This window comes from Olea europaea, chromosome 16 (genome assembly GCF_002742605.1).
Source record: "Olea europaea var. sylvestris chromosome 16, O_europaea_v1, whole genome shotgun sequence".
NCBI classification, from domain to species: domain Eukaryota; kingdom Viridiplantae; phylum Streptophyta; class Magnoliopsida; order Lamiales; family Oleaceae; genus Olea; species Olea europaea.
The window spans coordinates 19,770,465-19,787,815 of NC_036252.1; the positions used below are offsets into that span (position 1 = coordinate 19,770,465).

The following is a 17,351-nucleotide window of genomic DNA, read 5'->3' on the forward strand; positions in this document are numbered from 1 at the left end:
AATTCGAAAATCGAGGATTTGAATTGATGTCCTTTCATTGATTCCTCATAAATTGCATTTACTCTATTATGGATTTCTAACACATTCTTCATAGGGCCCTCTTATCTCTTCCTTCTCCGAGCTTAGGTTATGGAAGAAGGAACCAAGAAGAAGGTATCAGCAACAACTGGTTTTATTGAATTAAACAATTGTATGGGCATTATCTATTGTGCATTGCATATGGCTCTACAATAAAATTGACCCTTATCTTCCATTGAAGAAAGAGAAAAATAGAATCTATCAGACCCAGATAGAAAAATAATCAAATTGCCACCATTCCTTTCAGAGGAGCATCCTCTGTCTTACCATGACTGCTGGCACAGAGTTAGACGATGCTTATTACCCAGATTTTGCCATTGCTTCTTCTTCGGGAAAAGAAGTTCACGATCCGTGGGCCTTCTACCTCCACACGGTAGGAGCATGTTTGAAAAAGGATCATAGAGTGTCTAGGGTTGGGCCACGAGGGTCTCTTAACACTTTTTTCTTCTCATCAAAGTCGAAAAGAGGATTCCTCACTTCTTTCTCGCATTCACCGTGCATGAGACTTTCATCTCACACGACTCCTAAGTGATAAAAGAAAAAAGAACTAATGTTTAATGAATTGAATACAAATTATAATATTCAAGCTAATAAAGTAAAATTAGATATCTTACCCCGATGGAATTTTTATAACCAAATCTCTAATTCTTATGTACCTCGCCATAAGATAGTCGTCTAAAGAATAACTTGTCGCTTTCTGCCTTATCTTTTTTTTTTTTCTTTCGCCAATTTTTAAATACTTTCAATTTGTTGAGATTTAGAAGGGTACTTGAATTCAATTGGACTCGTATGGGTAGGAACATCTTGTTGTATAGAACTATAATCGCTTCCATGTTTGATTCCCATTAGATAATTTGCTCAGCATATTCTTATTGTGTTCATCAATGTAAAATTTTACTGAATTAAAAATAGTATTCACATAAGATTGCATGCCCTGGAAGTGATCTTGTTGCCATTTTTGTTGATGTTCAAAGAATTGTTTATGGCTGTTAAGAATCATCTGGTAATGAGCTTATTATTGTCTTTTTTATTCCTCGGTCATGTGTGCATTAAACAAACTTTCGCACAAACCTAAAATATCAACATAAGATTGCATCCCAGATTGCATGCCAGGTATATGATTTTCTTGCCATCTTTGATGTTGTTGAAATAGTTGTTTTTCATTCTCAAGAATATCATGATTGGGAGCTTCTTGTTTTCTCAATTCTTCAACAATTTGTGCCTTTAAACTGTCACACAAACTAATCACATTTGACACTATATGTTGCCTATACATACTCAACATTTCATCCATTTCTTCTTTCGTTACATAGTTCGAGCCACTAGAAGCAAACTAGGCCCAACTCCAACTGAAGTATAGGTCCTCGAAGAACCAAGAGTTGTTTCTTGCACATGCATGCTATCAGCTGGGATTTGTTGTGCTACATTGTCAAATTCCCAATTCACAATACCATCTAATATACGATGCTGGTTGTCGAGTGGTAGTGAAAGAGTTCTATACCACAATGTTTCTAATTTTTCTTCCATAGGATGTAGCATTGCAATTACTTCAATTTGTAATTGTGATGAAATATTATAATTATTTCTTTTGAATTTATTTTTAAATAATTAAATACACATGTAATTGTATATTAAAATAAATCATACCTCTTCAGTAGCTGAAGATTGCTTAACCATTTTCTCCATCAATATTTTATTTGACTTCCATTTGTGTATTTGTGGATTTTGTAATATTTTATGTCTACGACATCCGAATTTTTGTCTAATAGGAGGAAATGCTTCTTATAGCCAATACTGCAATATAAGTAAAAATAAATATTAAAATTCTTATACAAATAAATTATACATAATAAGTAAATAAAAGAAAATATTTGGAATGTAAGTGGATATCCATGTAATGAATACTTACAATCTGTTTGCTCATTCTGTTGCATCATTTGTACTCTTTTGAGTTGTGATTCTCACAATGAATTTAATAAAACAAAATATGCCTTACAGCGCCATGAATACACAAGGAAGTTATCAAACTGCTCAACCATTCCAAGAGTTCTATAATTAATATATCTTCCAGTTGGTTTCAAAATATGCTCAAAACCAATCCCAACATAAATTTATCTTCTTGATCTTCACACTTGTGGAATACTTCAAAAAGCTTTTTCATAGTAATTCTTTTCATACCATTAAGCTACTCATTTCTAATCCGAGCATTACGAAAATTAAGATTAATAGCTACTTCATGGCACAGAAATCTAGTGATGAGACAAAATTCTTGTATGCCAAAGCGAGCAACATGGTTACCTAACCGCACCCAAAACTTCATTATCTTTACCACAATTGACAAGTTTCATTATGAACTCATGTACCAATTCACTGCTAAATTGTTCTTTTTCGGCTCAATAGATAGTTTCATAAATAAGTTCATAAAAATTACTACACATTAAAGAAGCTTGTTTCCTCCGTATCTACAAGTTCCACAAAATCTTTAAGATAGTGGTGATTTGGAAATTCAATAATAGTAGTAGAAACCATTGGTTTGGAGACAATAAGTAATCTAATGACATCTGTAAAAATTATTCAAAAAAATCATTCATTAATAATAAAATTTATTTACATGAAAATCTAACTTAATCTTCATTAATAAATTCAAAAATACAAGCTAGCGAAAATTTCCCCACTGCACAGAAACCACTCCTCGCACTGCACGAAAACCACTTCATCAATAGCTTAATCTTTATTTAGAAGAAATTTCATCTTGCATTCCACTAGAACTAGGAATTTCTTTATGAGTTTTCTTTAATTCATTATTCGATAACAGTGAATACTCAAAGAATTTATGTCACTTGATTTAATTATCACATTGGTCTCCAAATTTAATAATTTATATGATTTGCTATGATTAGCATATACAAGAAAGACATATCTAATGCCTTTTGGACCTTGGTCCTTTTAGGGTCGTGTTCTTACAATATGTAAAATACCATCACACTTTGAAGTACCCAATGTTTGGTTTTTTTCCCTTTCACACTTCATAAGAGAAAATTTTCTAAATTTTGAAAGAATTCTATTTCATATTTTACATGCACTCAACAAGGATTCACCCCGACAAATTAAATGACAACCTAGCATGTGTTAATATGGCTTTTATCATTTCAACTAATGTTTTATACATTCTTTTAGTCAAACTATTTTGTTATTCGGGTGTCCTAGATGCAAAATATTGATGTACCATGCCTTGTTGTTCAGAAAATAAGTTAAAATCAATAGAAAAGTATTTACATCCTCTGTCATTTCTTAAATTTTTTATTTTCTTATTTAAATGATTTTCATATTTATTTTTATAAGTCTTAAATATATCAAATATTTCATATATATATTTCATTAAATAAACATAAGTGTACTTGGAGTGATCATTTACAAAGTTAATAAGATACATATTTCATCCTCTACTTAACATGCCATTTAGTTCATATATGTCTGAATGAATAAGTTATAATGAGAAGTCATATTCACACATATATAAAGCTTCCTAGCCGTTTTAGATTCTACATGTGTTTTACCTTTATAGGCATTATTCACATCATATGAAATTATGTCAAAATTTAACATTCTTTTAGTGGCACTAGCATCTATGTGACCTAATTTAGCATGCCATAATGTAAAAAAAAAAAACCAAGTAAGGAAAATCAACTTTATTATTATTAATAATGTCAACGGTACACAATTTGACCATTTTCTTTCTCAAGAATAGCCTTCTCTAACAAATTTTTTTTTTCGAGATAATATAAGTTTTTCAGAAACGTAAACACATTTTATGCCTCATTTTTCCAAGAGATTTCTACTAATTGAGTTCCTATTCATATCAGGAACGCGAAGTACGTATGTTAAGGTAATGATTTTTTCGAAAATAAAGATAATATCGACATTTTCTTTTCCAACCACTTTGGAGCGACCTTCATTAACTATTTGAATTTCTTGATTTCCATTTGATTCATGGTTAGCCTTAAAGAGTGACTTATCATATGATACATTTATAGTTGTACATGTATCATACTACCAACTGGAACTTTTCCCTTGATAGTATTTATTTTGTTCATGGTAGTCACGATGCTGTCTTCATCAATGAAGTTCAATGAACTCTACCCTTTTTCTTGTTATGTTTTCGATGTCAGCAATCATTTGCAAAATGTATGAATTTTTCACACACAAAACAATCTCCCTTGGGCTTCTTTTTACTATTTTTCTAGTTTTTGTTAGAAGAGTTTCACTTGTTGAATTTGTTAATTTGGTCTTTTCTACGGCATTGACCATTGAAGTTCATTCATAAGAGTTTTTACTTTTATCTATTTCCCTTGATTCTTCCTTAATTCGAAATATATTTTCTGAATTTGTTCCAAAGAGTAATTTTCAAAACTATGAAGAATCTTCTTCCAATATCCTTTCTACGTTCCCGAGAGTTTTGCAATGATTGCTCCCACTTGGAAAGGATTTCGAAAGCTCTATCTTGGCTGCCTTCAATTTGTTGACAAGCGCTTGCAATTATACACTTGGGGAAGAAGGAGAATATTTTCTAGGAACATGAAATCGAAATATCTTGATATCCAGAATTTATTTGTACCTTCTTCTTTGACTTTTCCATATCTCTTTCATCGAAGATGTTTTGGTTTAGAGATCATATAAGTAGGATAATGCATTGAGTATGTGACTGCTGCAAATCAATTCATCCTCTTGGCGCTTTTGCTTTTGGCTCTCACAGCATTGGTATCTCCATTTGTTGGTTTTGGTAATCATGCCAACTCCAGATCAAAGATGTAGAAAATCTTCAATGCCACATGATGGAACTTTAACTTGTCTTGCCATCGAGTGATATTTGTTTCGTAGAATCGATCCAAGCAAACAAGGTCTTGATTCATGAATTTGATCCATGGTTATGGTAGTTTCATACTCTATCAAATATAGTTTAAGGTTATTGGAATATTATCCTTTAAAGGGAGTGGAGAAGAGAAAAAAAAAAAAAAAAAAAAAAAAAAAAAGAATCAAGAACACCAAAATATGGTTGAAAGGCTTATACGTGAGATCATTGTCTTCAAACAATATTTGCTCTCTTTAGAATTTAATTGGTGTTTAAAGGGACTCTCGACAAATGGTGTTTTAGGATTGATCAAGTCTTGAAGAAAAAACACTTATATACTAATGTTTTACTTCCAAAATTTGTAGGACACAAAAGATGTTTGAATATGTAAAGATACTTTGGTAAATCTCTTTCAATATGGATTGATCTCAATTTTTGGTGGTTAATTATAGTTTTGAGGAATGAAATCTATCTTATATATATATATATTCTCATTCAGACACTATGAAAGGGCTTCAATGGTTCATGAAAAGATGCATTTTCGTGAAAAGTGCTAAAAACGAGCTAGAAAATTCAAACCTAATGGTCAAAAATTGGCTTGGGAAAGGTTTTGGCCTCGAGTTATTGAAAACGAGGTTAGGCACTCACCCAGGCCAAGGCTTTGCCCTCGAATTATTGAAAATAAGGTTGGGCACTCATCCAACTTTAAGCTCGGACACTCGCCTAGGCCAAAATTTTAGCTCTTATGTTTTTTCATCTCGTTTTGTTTTCGATGTTTGCATACTTGTTCGACACACCCATATGGATATATTATCTTTCCATATATTAGTCATTATAAGTTAAACATCAAATTACAACATCCACACGATGTCATTTACCAAATTAATTTTCAGTATAAAGCTCTATAACCATTAGAAGCTGAGAAAGAACAAACATGTTAAAGAACATACACGTTATTCCTCAATTATTTTATGCAAATAATATCATATTGATCATGTAACTTAGTGTTAAAAAAATCCATAAATAAATTCATTTTTGAATATTGTCATGCAAAAACTTTAAAATCACTTGCCATTTTTTATATGAAATCACAAGATAAACCCCACCAATAATAATAATAATAATAATGAGGAGAGAGGAAAGCATGAATAAACCAAAAAATCAAAAAATTTTGCTTTAAGGTGGATATTTGCCTTTTTCGGAGTATTGACATTCTCTTTTCTAACAACTTGAAGACACTTAGGGGCGTTTTCTTTGTCATTTTCTAGCCGTTTTCTGCTTTTAGTTTTCGAAAATGCCCAAAACGCATTTGGGTACGTCATTTCCGAAAATACATTTTCGAAAATAAGAAAAATTATATAACTGAAAATGGAAAACAATTTTTTTTCGTTTTGGATGTTTTTAGTTGAAAATGCTCAAAACATTGAGAACGCTCAAAACGTGCTGGGGAAGGAGGTACAGTAAATTCATATTAAAAACAATTGCCCTCTTCTCATGCCCTTTCCTCTCCCTTCTGTTGCCCTCTTCTCACGCAGTCATGCCCTCTCCTCTCTCACTTCCCTCGACGCAGTCGACGTCGAGTCCACACGACGACATCCTCCACTCCGACGAAGTACTCAATCTGAGCAGGTATGTAATCTTGGTCGCTGCTTGCTTGGAAACCCGTTTCTATTTTTGTATTTTAGGGCATCTTCTTCTTGCTTTTACATTTTCTTGATTTTGCTGGGTTTTATTGGTAATAATCTAATTTAAATAAAAACATGGCTGCTAGATCATGGAATGGTTCTGTGAATTTAAATAAAAACATGTATTTTAGAGCATCTTCTTCCTCGCTGCAGAATTCTTGAGGTTCTTCAATTGGGTATTTATTTAGTTCTGTGTATAATTCTTGAAAATAACCCAGTTGATATTTCACTGCTGAGAGTTTACCCATGTAATTGAAGATAATACCTCTAGATTTACGGTATTTCCCAATTTTCTAATGTCTCTTCATGTAAATATTGGGGTAGCAGGGTAGGGCCAATGTCCACGTTATTCTATATTGAATTATTCATACATGGGTATGAGATAGTAGCTAATGTTGGCTGTCTCTTTAGGATTAATGTTGGGACATAGTCTGCAACCATGCATTGACTATTAGAACAATGAATGGGCTGTGTAATCTCATTGAAAAAGCTGTTAAAACTTTGTTTCCAGCTTCATTCATATCAAATTCGAGTTTGTTGATGCAACAAAGGAAAAACACAATATGGACAAAAGAAGAAAACGAGCAATTTGAGAGTGCACTTGCAGTGTTTGATGAAAGTACTCCCAATATATGGGTTATGCTGGCTGCCATGATCCCTGGAAAATCAGTTTGTGATGTGATAAACCGGTACAAAGAACTAGTGGCAGATCGGTAATATAGAAGCTGGTTTGGTCCCAATTCCTGGATGCTTGAACTCTTCTTTTACAATGAAAATACCCGATAGAGAGATTGAAGGGTAAGTGGAACCGTTTGCGCAAGGTGCATCGCTTGTTCTCTGATCTTTTAGGGCATACGGGTGTTACATGGGATCCAAATACTAACCAAGTGAATGCTACAGAAGAAGTTTGGCAACATTTTTTTACGTTATGTGCTGTAAAAGAAAATTTTTAGCATTACTTATTTATGGTATCATTTTTTGTTTAACATTTTGCTTCACTATTAATGTAGGTTTTTTTTTTTCCTCTCTCATTTTTTTTTTTTTTTTTTTTTTTTTTTTATATTGGAGATAAACAAGAGCGACTACAAGACATTTAGGAGGGAAGGATGTAAACATTACGAATTGCTTGGAGAGATTTTTAGCGGGACTACAGCTACTGGAGGTCTAGGCCATGCTTCTACTCAGCTTCCTCCAACGTCAGAGGAAGAAAGACAGCTAGAAGATTAGTTTTTGAGAGGGGGAATACATGTACGCGTGGATAATGATGATGATGAAGTTTCAAATATTCGTCGACGTGATGATACTGTACCTAACAAACGTCGACGTAAGGAACTCAAAATCAGTAAAGGTGAAAAACTTGAGGAATGTATGGCACAATGGTCATCTACTGTTAGTATGAGGAATGAGGAAACAGAATCAGGATGCTATACCTTAAAGAAAAGCTTGCACGCATCCAAGAAAAATCATCCAATCACGAGGGAACTAGTGAAGTCACTAGTCCAGATCCTTATTCAAATATGGCGTGTTTGAACATCCTAAATAACATGGAAGGAGTGTCTAACGAGGCTTATATGAAAGCAGTAAAGGCTTTTAAGGATCCAAACTTCAGGATGACGTTTGTCATGATACCAGAAATTAGAAGAGGACCTATCTTAGAACTTCTTTGATACGCTTACTTGGTCGGATTGAGTATTTTGAACTTATAATGTAGGATTGTGTTGTTTTTATATGTTGGCTATGAACTTATAATGTAGTATTTTGAATTGGTAATGTAGGATTGTGTTGTTTTTATATGTTGACTATGGACTTATAATGTAGTATTTTGCCTAATCAATATAGATTTTAGTACTTATATTTATTGGAGTATTTTTATAAATGATTATGGTAAGTACATGAATGATATGAGTGACAATGATTTATTATGTATGAATGATTTCGATGCGGTTGTTGGAGATATACAATGATTTCCTTTTTTTACCAACTTTAAAATTATATTTTTTTCATCATATATTAGCATAAAATTGATATGTTTTACTAAAAAAATGAAATTAATTGAAAAAAAAAATATTACTTGATATATTATACAAAGATTTCTATATTTTGTCTATGAATTCATTATTTATTATTTTATTTTTGTTGCAAGGAAAAATAGTAAATTCACCGAGTTTAAAAATATATATTAGCAAAAAATTATTTAATCGAACAAATGTCAAAACAATTTCTAAAAATTTTAAATCAAACTCATTTTCTAATTTTTTTTTTTTTTTGTTTTCAGAAATCATTTTTCAAAATGACAAACCAAACACAATTTCTGTAATTCGAAAATAGTCCCTTAAAACAGAAAACGTTTTCTATTTTCAAAAATGAAAATAGAAAATGGAAACACAAACCAACCGCACCCTTAACCTTTCCGAGCCATTTTGAAGCAAATTTCAGACAAAATAAAGTTGTTACACAATGTTTTGTCTGAGAGGGGAATCATTATTTTTGACAAAATTAAGTAAAATTACCAATGTGCCCTCTATATAAAATTCATTCTCCTTTTAAAAATGTCAATTTCGATAATGTGCAATATGTGCGATTATTATTGCAAAAGTGGTCAAAAAATCTATTAAAAATCTGGTCAACATGGATCCCAAACACACGCTTAATAAGCCCATGTAAAAAGTAAACAATTCGAAACTTTTATAACAAAATACTTTCACTATTTATCCTTTAACCAGAAGATTTCAAATTTAAAGTGAATTATTTTCAATCAAAATATTTATTTAAAATTTAATAGTTCTCAACAAATAAATATATTACGTTAATCATCTCGCAATACAAAATATGAATATGTTTGATCCATTTAATTTTGGAGTTTGGGTCCCACAAAAATATGATCTCAAATTTGACTCAAATCCATTTTCCAACATTGCTAACCCTACGTCACACATACTGGTATTTACAAAAGAAAAACAAAATTATCATGAACGTAAATTTACATAACTGAACCAAGCAAAGTATGTTTGCACCATTTATAGTAAATGAAAATAAAAGGCAATGTTACTAGATTTTAGACACTATGAGGACAACCAAAAAGTAAAAATAAAATCAACAAGAGAAGAAAGTCAGAAACTGCTTATTCCAGGAAACAAATCACTGATATGTAAATAAAAAAAGAAAAATTTCGGATAAAACAATTTTTGTGCTGCTTGTTCATAGAGGGCAGGTAGACAATGCGTCACACTTCTCAGAAACATGCGTCCAACACACAGCAGCAACACAAGGCAGCGCAACTGTAAACAAGTTTTTTTTTTTTTTTTTACAGGAAATTTCATCAATCACTGGCTCAAAACTGGAAACAGAAAATCACATCTATACTATCAAAATATTAAATTTGAACTAATTATTTCTATCTCATCGATTCTTATTTTATTGCATAAACCTAGCATATTCTTTTTGTTTTTCATAACTTTCACGGATGAATTGAGCATATTTTCACATCTAGAATTTGCATAGTTATATATTATTGTCAAGAGGGAATAGAAATATATACTATCGATTCATAGTCAGAGGAAATATCTATTAATTATGATAGGTATTTCGATTTCAAAATAGGTCAAAAACATAAAAATCACGTAATTGGAAATATAATATTTTAACTTGATAAAAGATCCATCTACATTACATTATATAATGTACTCCATTGAATTCGAATTGGAACTCATTTTTCTATTTAATTGTTTCTATTTTTAAATTTTCACCAAGCCTAATCTTTTCTTTTTTGTTTTCTTATATGTTTTTACGGAGGAATTCTATATATTTTCAAATTAAGATTCAGATATACGATATTTAACACTGTCAAGAGGGAATTTCTAATTAAGTTAGCTGTTTACATTTTTAAAAAATGTTAAAAATAAAATTAAAGCTGCCCTAAATATATGATATGAAGAGTATATAATGTAATGATTATTTGGTGAATCAAATACTATGGTTTAATCCTTAAATATTATAATTAGTTTTTTAAAAGTACACTCTGATTATTTGAATATTATATCATTTAATTTCTCTTTTTCATAATATCATTGGCGAAATTCCAATTAATTGGAAATTTTTTAGATGCTTTGTATCAGTGTATTCTTAGTCAAAGTTCAACGTAAGTCCAAGATTCAAATTAAAAGTTGATTTTGAATTATGAATCCTATTAAAAAAAAATATTTAAAAAAAAAAAAAAAAGCTTTCCCGAGAAATTTTCTTGAAACTTATGAAGAGTTTGGATATTAGGAATGTGTCCGGAATAAAGAAAATTGCTTTGAATGTGAATTATCCTTTTCAAAAATTAAATATTAATAAAATAATAATAATTATTTCCACTTGTTATGTTTGGTTTTCAATTTCTGTCTCCGTTTCCATATAGACTAATAGACATATGAGATTACTCACCATCCCTTCCAGAAGCCATCACCTCTCGACTGAGTTTCTGCCGGTGCCGGATCAATTGGTGGTTGGTCATGACCATCTTTCATGGGGTAACCGGCCGGCGGTGGTGGAGCCATATATGGAACACCCTGCGGCTCTGCAGTGCTTGGCGGAGGATATACTGCTGTAAAAACCCACAAATTCAAACCATCAAAAACCCATAATTATAAACCCTTTTTCAAGAAAACATTACTCAAAAAAATAGATACACAGATACCCTGGGGCTGATTCTGGTTGTAGTTACTCATTTTTCCCACAAAAAAAGCTCAGAAAATGACTCGAAATAATGTAAATGTCAAAAATCTGTGAGGAGTTAATTCGGGTGGGTGTGTATCTATATATATAGGATGAAGCTAGTGGAGTTGTTGAATAAATTACGTAACAAGGGCGGAGACACCGCGTTGAAGGAAGGGAAGGCAGGATATGGGAAAATCCAAACGGGGGGAGGCTTTAAAGGAAAGCACAACGTAGAGTTCCCACTGCTTTGATTTACATTCAATATTTATTAATTAGAGAATCAAATTCGCGACGCGTAATCTTCTTTCACATGGGTTATTTGGTGTACTCTGTTGACTTTCTCTATTTTAAAGAGAATAAAAAGGAGAATATTTTTCGCTTTTTCAGTTATACATATTGCAATTTACGGTTTTTTTTTTTTTTTTTTTTCCCAATGGGCCGTTACTGATGCATTATAAAGGGAATACAAACTTGATAAATCTCTCTATTTTATGACACGTTACGAAATATTATTTATAATAAATCTCTTTATTTCATAATAATTACAAGAATAAATGCCTTTTATATTCGACCACTAGTTTCATATTCAAATTTTGTCAGTTACATGAAGTTTGCTTAATCATCAAATTTGAGTGCTGCTACATATAAATGTTGGTGTTAAAATCGGCCAACAATAAAAGTAATCATGAATCTCTGTGCTGAAAATTTCTGAATAATGCTATGTAGTTTTAGTAGGGTTACAATCCGAATCTAGATAGTGCTACACCATTTAATTTCACCTTTCATTCAATCTATCATCTAGCGGCACTTAGATTGAGATTGTAATTCCAATAGGGCTAAATAGTATTACTCATGATTTTTAGAGACTAATTAAGAAAAAAAATGCCTAAGATGGCGCCAGGTTCACCAGTGAAGACACTTTGATGCTCAAATTATATTAGGAATTATAACATAATGTCAATCAGATGACTACATGCATATAGAGTAATTATTACGGTTTGTGCGTTGATAGCTAATCATATAAGTGCATTTTACACACTTATTTATGCTACGAAACATGAATAATTATTGATAAATATGTGAAATATGGCTTAATTCTATATAAATTATATTTTGCAGGACAGCATCGATGAATATGACAGAATTGAGAAAAAAAATAAGCGAAAAGGGGACAAAATGAAATAAAACAAAAGTTCAGGGATCAAAGTGCCAATAATTGAAAGATGACCCTGAAGTAGGAATGAAGATGTGAAAGAGTCAATGACCAATTTAGTGAGAACATGGAGTATTGAAAAAAGAAGAAATGAGAAAAGAGGTTAAGAAACCAGAAAACGGATTTGGACGACTAAAATGCAACATTTGGAAGTTTGTCACTACTATGCGGTCACATAGTATGAATTTCCATGTGGTCGCATGGCCTATTGTAGAAACTTTTAATGCCGATTTCCATTGAACTATGCTATATAATTGATTTGTATGTGCTATAGCATAGTTCATTTCCAGCATGAAAAATCAGGTTTCCTTTTTTTATTAAAAATCTTACGAAAACAAATCTTGGGACATCTTTTAAAGTCCCATGGTCATCCCTAAGTGGGGATGACACATTATAACATATGGACCCATAAACATACTTCCAAAAGTGCAGCATAACTGAAAAATGCGGGTTTATTGCGCTTATTTAGACCATTAAACTTAGATATTTGCAAGTTTTATTAGCTATTTATTGCTTAATTTTATTATTTTTATTTTTTGGGTGAAAACTCGAGTTAAACAATGAATTGAAGGAATTTATGCAAAAAACCAGCTAAAGATGAAGACAAACGAAGAAGATGACAAAAGACACCGCCAAAAGAAGATTTAAAAAAAAAATTCAACGAGCTAATTGGGCGCCTCGACGCCCAGCCCGAACAAAAAACAGAAACAGCAACCGAGCTGTTTTTAATTATTTTCAAACTTCTAGGGACCATTGCTGCAATTTCCTTTAGGTTTTACGTTAAAACATTCAACCAAACACAAGATTTTCATTCTTGAACTTGAGAGGCAGCTGGTTCTTCTTCTTCTTCTTCTTCTTCTCCTTCTTCTTCCGTTTTCCTTTCACCTTTATTTTTTAAAATATTTTGAGGAAGATTGGAACATGGAGATGGTGCATTAGCTCGGAGAAGATGACCCATTATATTGAAAGATTTTCAACTATTTCTCTCTTTATCAATAAATTTTTCTTTTCACTTTTTCCATCAATGTTTGGTAAGAAATTATTAGTTATTTGTGGATATTTCATGGGTAACTAATTATATTTTCTGATTGGGGATTATTTCAAACCCGAGTTATGATTTTCAATTAATTTGTGCTTTATAATCCTCTTGATTAATGTGTTTAATCCATTGTGTTAAATGTTTATTTTGTTCTTTTTGATTGTGTACAACTAAATAGTTAAGTTGTTTCGATAATGCTATTTTGGAATTAGTAGTATTTAATAGCTATTGATTCTAAAACTTAGTAGCAATTACATTTCGATAGATTATGAAGAATTTTCAATTGAATGTATGTGGATTAACACTTAAGTTTTTAAACCTAGCTTGCGAGTTTAGCCTTAATTCAATTAATCTCTCTTGTCATAATGTGTTTGTTAAATTAAATTTAGAGAGCTTGTTCTAGGTTGTTTAACGAATAGGGTTGAGTAAAGAGCTTGTTTTATTCGACTAACATGTAAGAAGATATTGGAGTAATTGAGCTTGTAATTATGCTCGAATTGTTGTTAATTTTGAGAACAAAAATCTGCTGTTGTAATTGACATGAAAATCATTCTTGTGGTGACGAAATATCCCCCAATCACATTTTCTCGCATTCAATCAAGAGCCACTTTGTTTATTTCATATTTCAAGTCTTTTGTAGTTTAAATTTATCGCTTTCCTTAGTTAAACAAACTAAACCTCCCATTTAATCTATTTCGTCTATTATTATTAATTTAACTTTTTAGTGCATAATTGACATAATTGAATCAATCCTCTACGGGAAATGACCCTTACTTGCCATATTACTATTTAAAATGACACATTTAAGTTAAGTAAGGAAAATTAATTAGAACGTGATATGCAACATATCAATTTTGGCGCCGTGTCGCCGGGGATTGTTCTATCAATTTGTTAATTGCAATATTTTTCTTTTTGTTGTTTTTCTATTTATTTTTGTTATTTTCTTTGTCATTTAGGTTGTGAATGAGCAAAAAGCCTATAACACACTACAACCTAAGATCAAGAAAAGAGGCCGACACATTGGAAAGTGGAGAAGACATTTCTCCGACTAGACATCTGAGGCGATTGAGCATTGAATCCTCAAGTGACTCCGAACACATAGAGCTCGAAATGGCGGATGCAAATCAGACCCTAAAGGAACTTGCAGCTCCAACTTTTGTTCAACAACCTCTATGCATTCAATATCCTCAAGTGGATGTAGGATTTGAACTAAAGTCCGAGATGATTCATCTACTTCCCACATTTCATGGATTCGCCGGAGAGGATCCAAATAAGCATTTGAAGGAGTTTCATGTGGTTTGCTCAAGCATGAAACATGCGGGTATATCAAAAGAGCAAGTGAAATTACGGGCATTCCCTTTCTCTCTTGCAGACACTGCTAAGGAATGACTCTATTATTTGCCGGCTGGTCTTATTACCACGTGGAATGAAATGCAAAAGATCTTTTTGGAGAAGTATTTCCCAACTTCAAAGGCTACTAACATCAAGAAAGAAATATGTAGCATTCGACAATCTCAAGGGAAAAATCTCTATGAGTATTAGGAGAGATTCAAACAGCCATGTGCTAGTTGTCCAAACCACCAAATCAGTGAGCAATTACTTCTACAATACTTTTATGAAGGATTATTTCCGATGGAGAGGAGTATGATCGATGCGGCCAGTGGAGGAGCTCTAATGAATAAAACACCGGTAGTTGCTAGGGATTTGATAGCCAACATGGCCGCAAACTCACAACAGTTTGGTAGTAGAGAAGTGGCACTGATTAAACAAGCAAGTGAGGTAGGAGCAACCTCTCAAATTGAACGACAATTAGCCGGTCTTACATCACTTGTGCAACAAATGGCACTTGGGACAATGCAACAAGAAAAAGTGTATGGGATTTGTTCTATTGTGGGACATCCCACTGAGGTATGCCCGACACTACAAGAAAAAGCCTCAGAGCAAGGGAATGTCATTAGGGGATTTCCAATGCAACAGAGACAGAGATATGATCCATATGCTAACACATATAATCCTGGATTTAGAGATCATCCTAATCTCAGTTATGGAGGAAATCATTTCATAGCTCTACAATCACAATTTAATCATCCCCTAGGGTTCAATCAACAAAGGCAACCACAACACCCTCAACCTCGTCAACAAACTCCGCTTCAAATTTCAAAGATGTCTCTTGAGGATATGGTTAAGTCCTTGGCTTCTAGTACAATACAATTTCAACAAGAGACAAAGACCTCAATTAAGAATTTCGAGACACAAGTGAGCCAATTGGCCAACACGGTAGGTGATAAGTGGGTTTTTACACACTTATTTAGCTCATAAACATGACTTAAATATGGAAAAAATAGTTGAATTGTGACTTAATCTTGTTAAATTCATGCAATGTAGGTGTTTCTATGGAAAAGATGGAATTCAGAAGAAAAGAGCCGAAAAAGGACCAAAACGGAACAAAGCGATAGTTCAGGGACCAAAGGTGCAAATATTGGAAAGTTGAGCTAAAGTGCAGAATTAGAATGAAAATATACGAAATATGAGATTGAGGACGTTACAAGACGATTGGAGGAAGAAAGAAGTAACATTGGACTGAATTGAAGAAAAGTGAAAGATGAAGGACTAAATTGCAATTAATCAAAAGATGAGCCGTACAAATGATCAAGGAATTTATTGACCCAAACATCAATTAGGGGTCAATATGTGATAATGGAAAAAAGGAAAGAAAGAAAAGAAATCAAGAAAAGAGAAAACGGAGTTCAAGGACCAAAATGACAAGATTGTAACTTTTACAACCTTGTGGCCGCATGCAACTAAACCATGGGCCGCACATGGTGCTGTAGGGTTTTAATTGGAAAAAAAAATTGAACCATGCGGCCGTATGGCCTTAATTTTGGAAAAAAATCTGACTTTCCGTTTTTAATTGAAACTCTTTCGGGGCTCCGTAAGGATATGATATAAAAGCCAAAATTCATCAAAATTAGGGTAGAACGTCCAGGGAGAAGAAGAATACAACTTTTGGAGGCAAGGAACATGAACTTGAAGCCGGTTTCACAAGGATTCAAAGGGGTTTTCAAGGTTTTATTCAAGATTTCAGATTTCAAGAACTTTCATACGGGTGTTATTCTTTCTATTCATTAATTTCGTTTTGTTTTCTATAATTATGAATCTTCTAGGCTAGGTTTTCAATTACTAGGTAATCGATGAGCCGTTGTTTGTTATTTTAATTCTATATTTCATGAACTTAATATAAAGATTCGTTTGGATAATTTGATTGATTTACATGCATTAACTTTCTTCCGCAATTAGTGGCCAATGATTGTGTGAGTGTTGATGACTTATTTCTTACATTCGAGAAAAGTGGAATAGGTTCGATAAGGTGTAAATTAACATAGGGTCCGATAGGGGATAGAGATATACTCCTATGCTTTATGTAATTCTTAAATTGTTCACAAAAATACATGCATTCTTGTATGTTTGCATCATCCATAGAGATATAGGCTAGTGGTGTGCAAGAATAGGTCTAATATATATCGAGAGATTATATTGGATAGAATTAGGAATATTGAATTGGCAAATTTTCATCAAATCATTAATTTTATGAAATTAGGGTTTTTATAATTTCAATTGGGGATTCGTGATTCTAGTGAGTTTAGTTTGATTAATTTCCATAAATTAGCTTTTGAATTTGCATAATTTCATTTACTTGAGTGTTTGAGTCATTTAATTAGAGAAATTTCGAAATTAGGGTTTCTAATTGAGAAATTATGGTTTTCAATTGAAATCAGGGTTTTTAATTGA

General features: G+C 32.3%; 1 protein-coding gene and 1 pseudogene across 2 annotated transcripts; one reads left to right on the forward strand and one right to left on the reverse strand.

Moving 5' to 3' along the window:
• Positions 1-6,349: 6,349 nt before the first annotated feature.
• On the forward strand, positions 6,350-8,466 carry LOC111412434 (annotated as a pseudogene).
• Positions 8,467-9,583: 1,117 nt separating this feature from the next.
• LOC111412435 (cysteine-rich and transmembrane domain-containing protein WIH1-like) lies at positions 9,584-11,515 on the reverse strand. Of its 2 annotated transcripts, none has more exons than XM_023043364.1 (3): positions 11,291-11,515; positions 11,038-11,194; positions 9,584-9,890 (listed from the first exon to the last, which is right to left on the reverse strand). In XM_023043364.1, exons 1-3 carry the CDS (start codon positions 11,319-11,321, stop codon positions 9,845-9,847), a joined length of 234 nt encoding a protein of 77 aa, XP_022899132.1. In that variant the 5' UTR covers positions 11,322-11,515; the 3' UTR covers positions 9,584-9,844. The 2 variants fall into 2 exon arrangements, with proteins under 2 accessions (XP_022899132.1, XP_022899131.1); XM_023043363.1 differs by having other exon boundaries at positions 11,038-11,197; positions 11,291-11,514.
• Between the last annotated feature and the right edge of the window lie 5,836 nt (positions 11,516-17,351).

What these genes read in the sequence shown, in the direction of transcription:
- LOC111412435 (XM_023043363.1), bottom strand. Translation starts at nt 11,321, where the DNA reads ATGAGTAACTACAACCAGAATCAGCCCCAGG. An exon ending in CAACCAGAATCAGCCCCAGG is followed by an intron (nt 11,198 to 11,290) that starts GTATCTGTGTAT and finishes GGGTTTTTACAG; the next exon opens with CAGTATATCCTCCGCCAAGC. An exon ending in GATGGCTTCTGGAAGGGATG is followed by an intron (nt 9,891 to 11,037) that starts GTGAGTAATCTC and finishes ACTTGTTTACAG; the next exon opens with TTGCGCTGCCTTGTGTTGCT.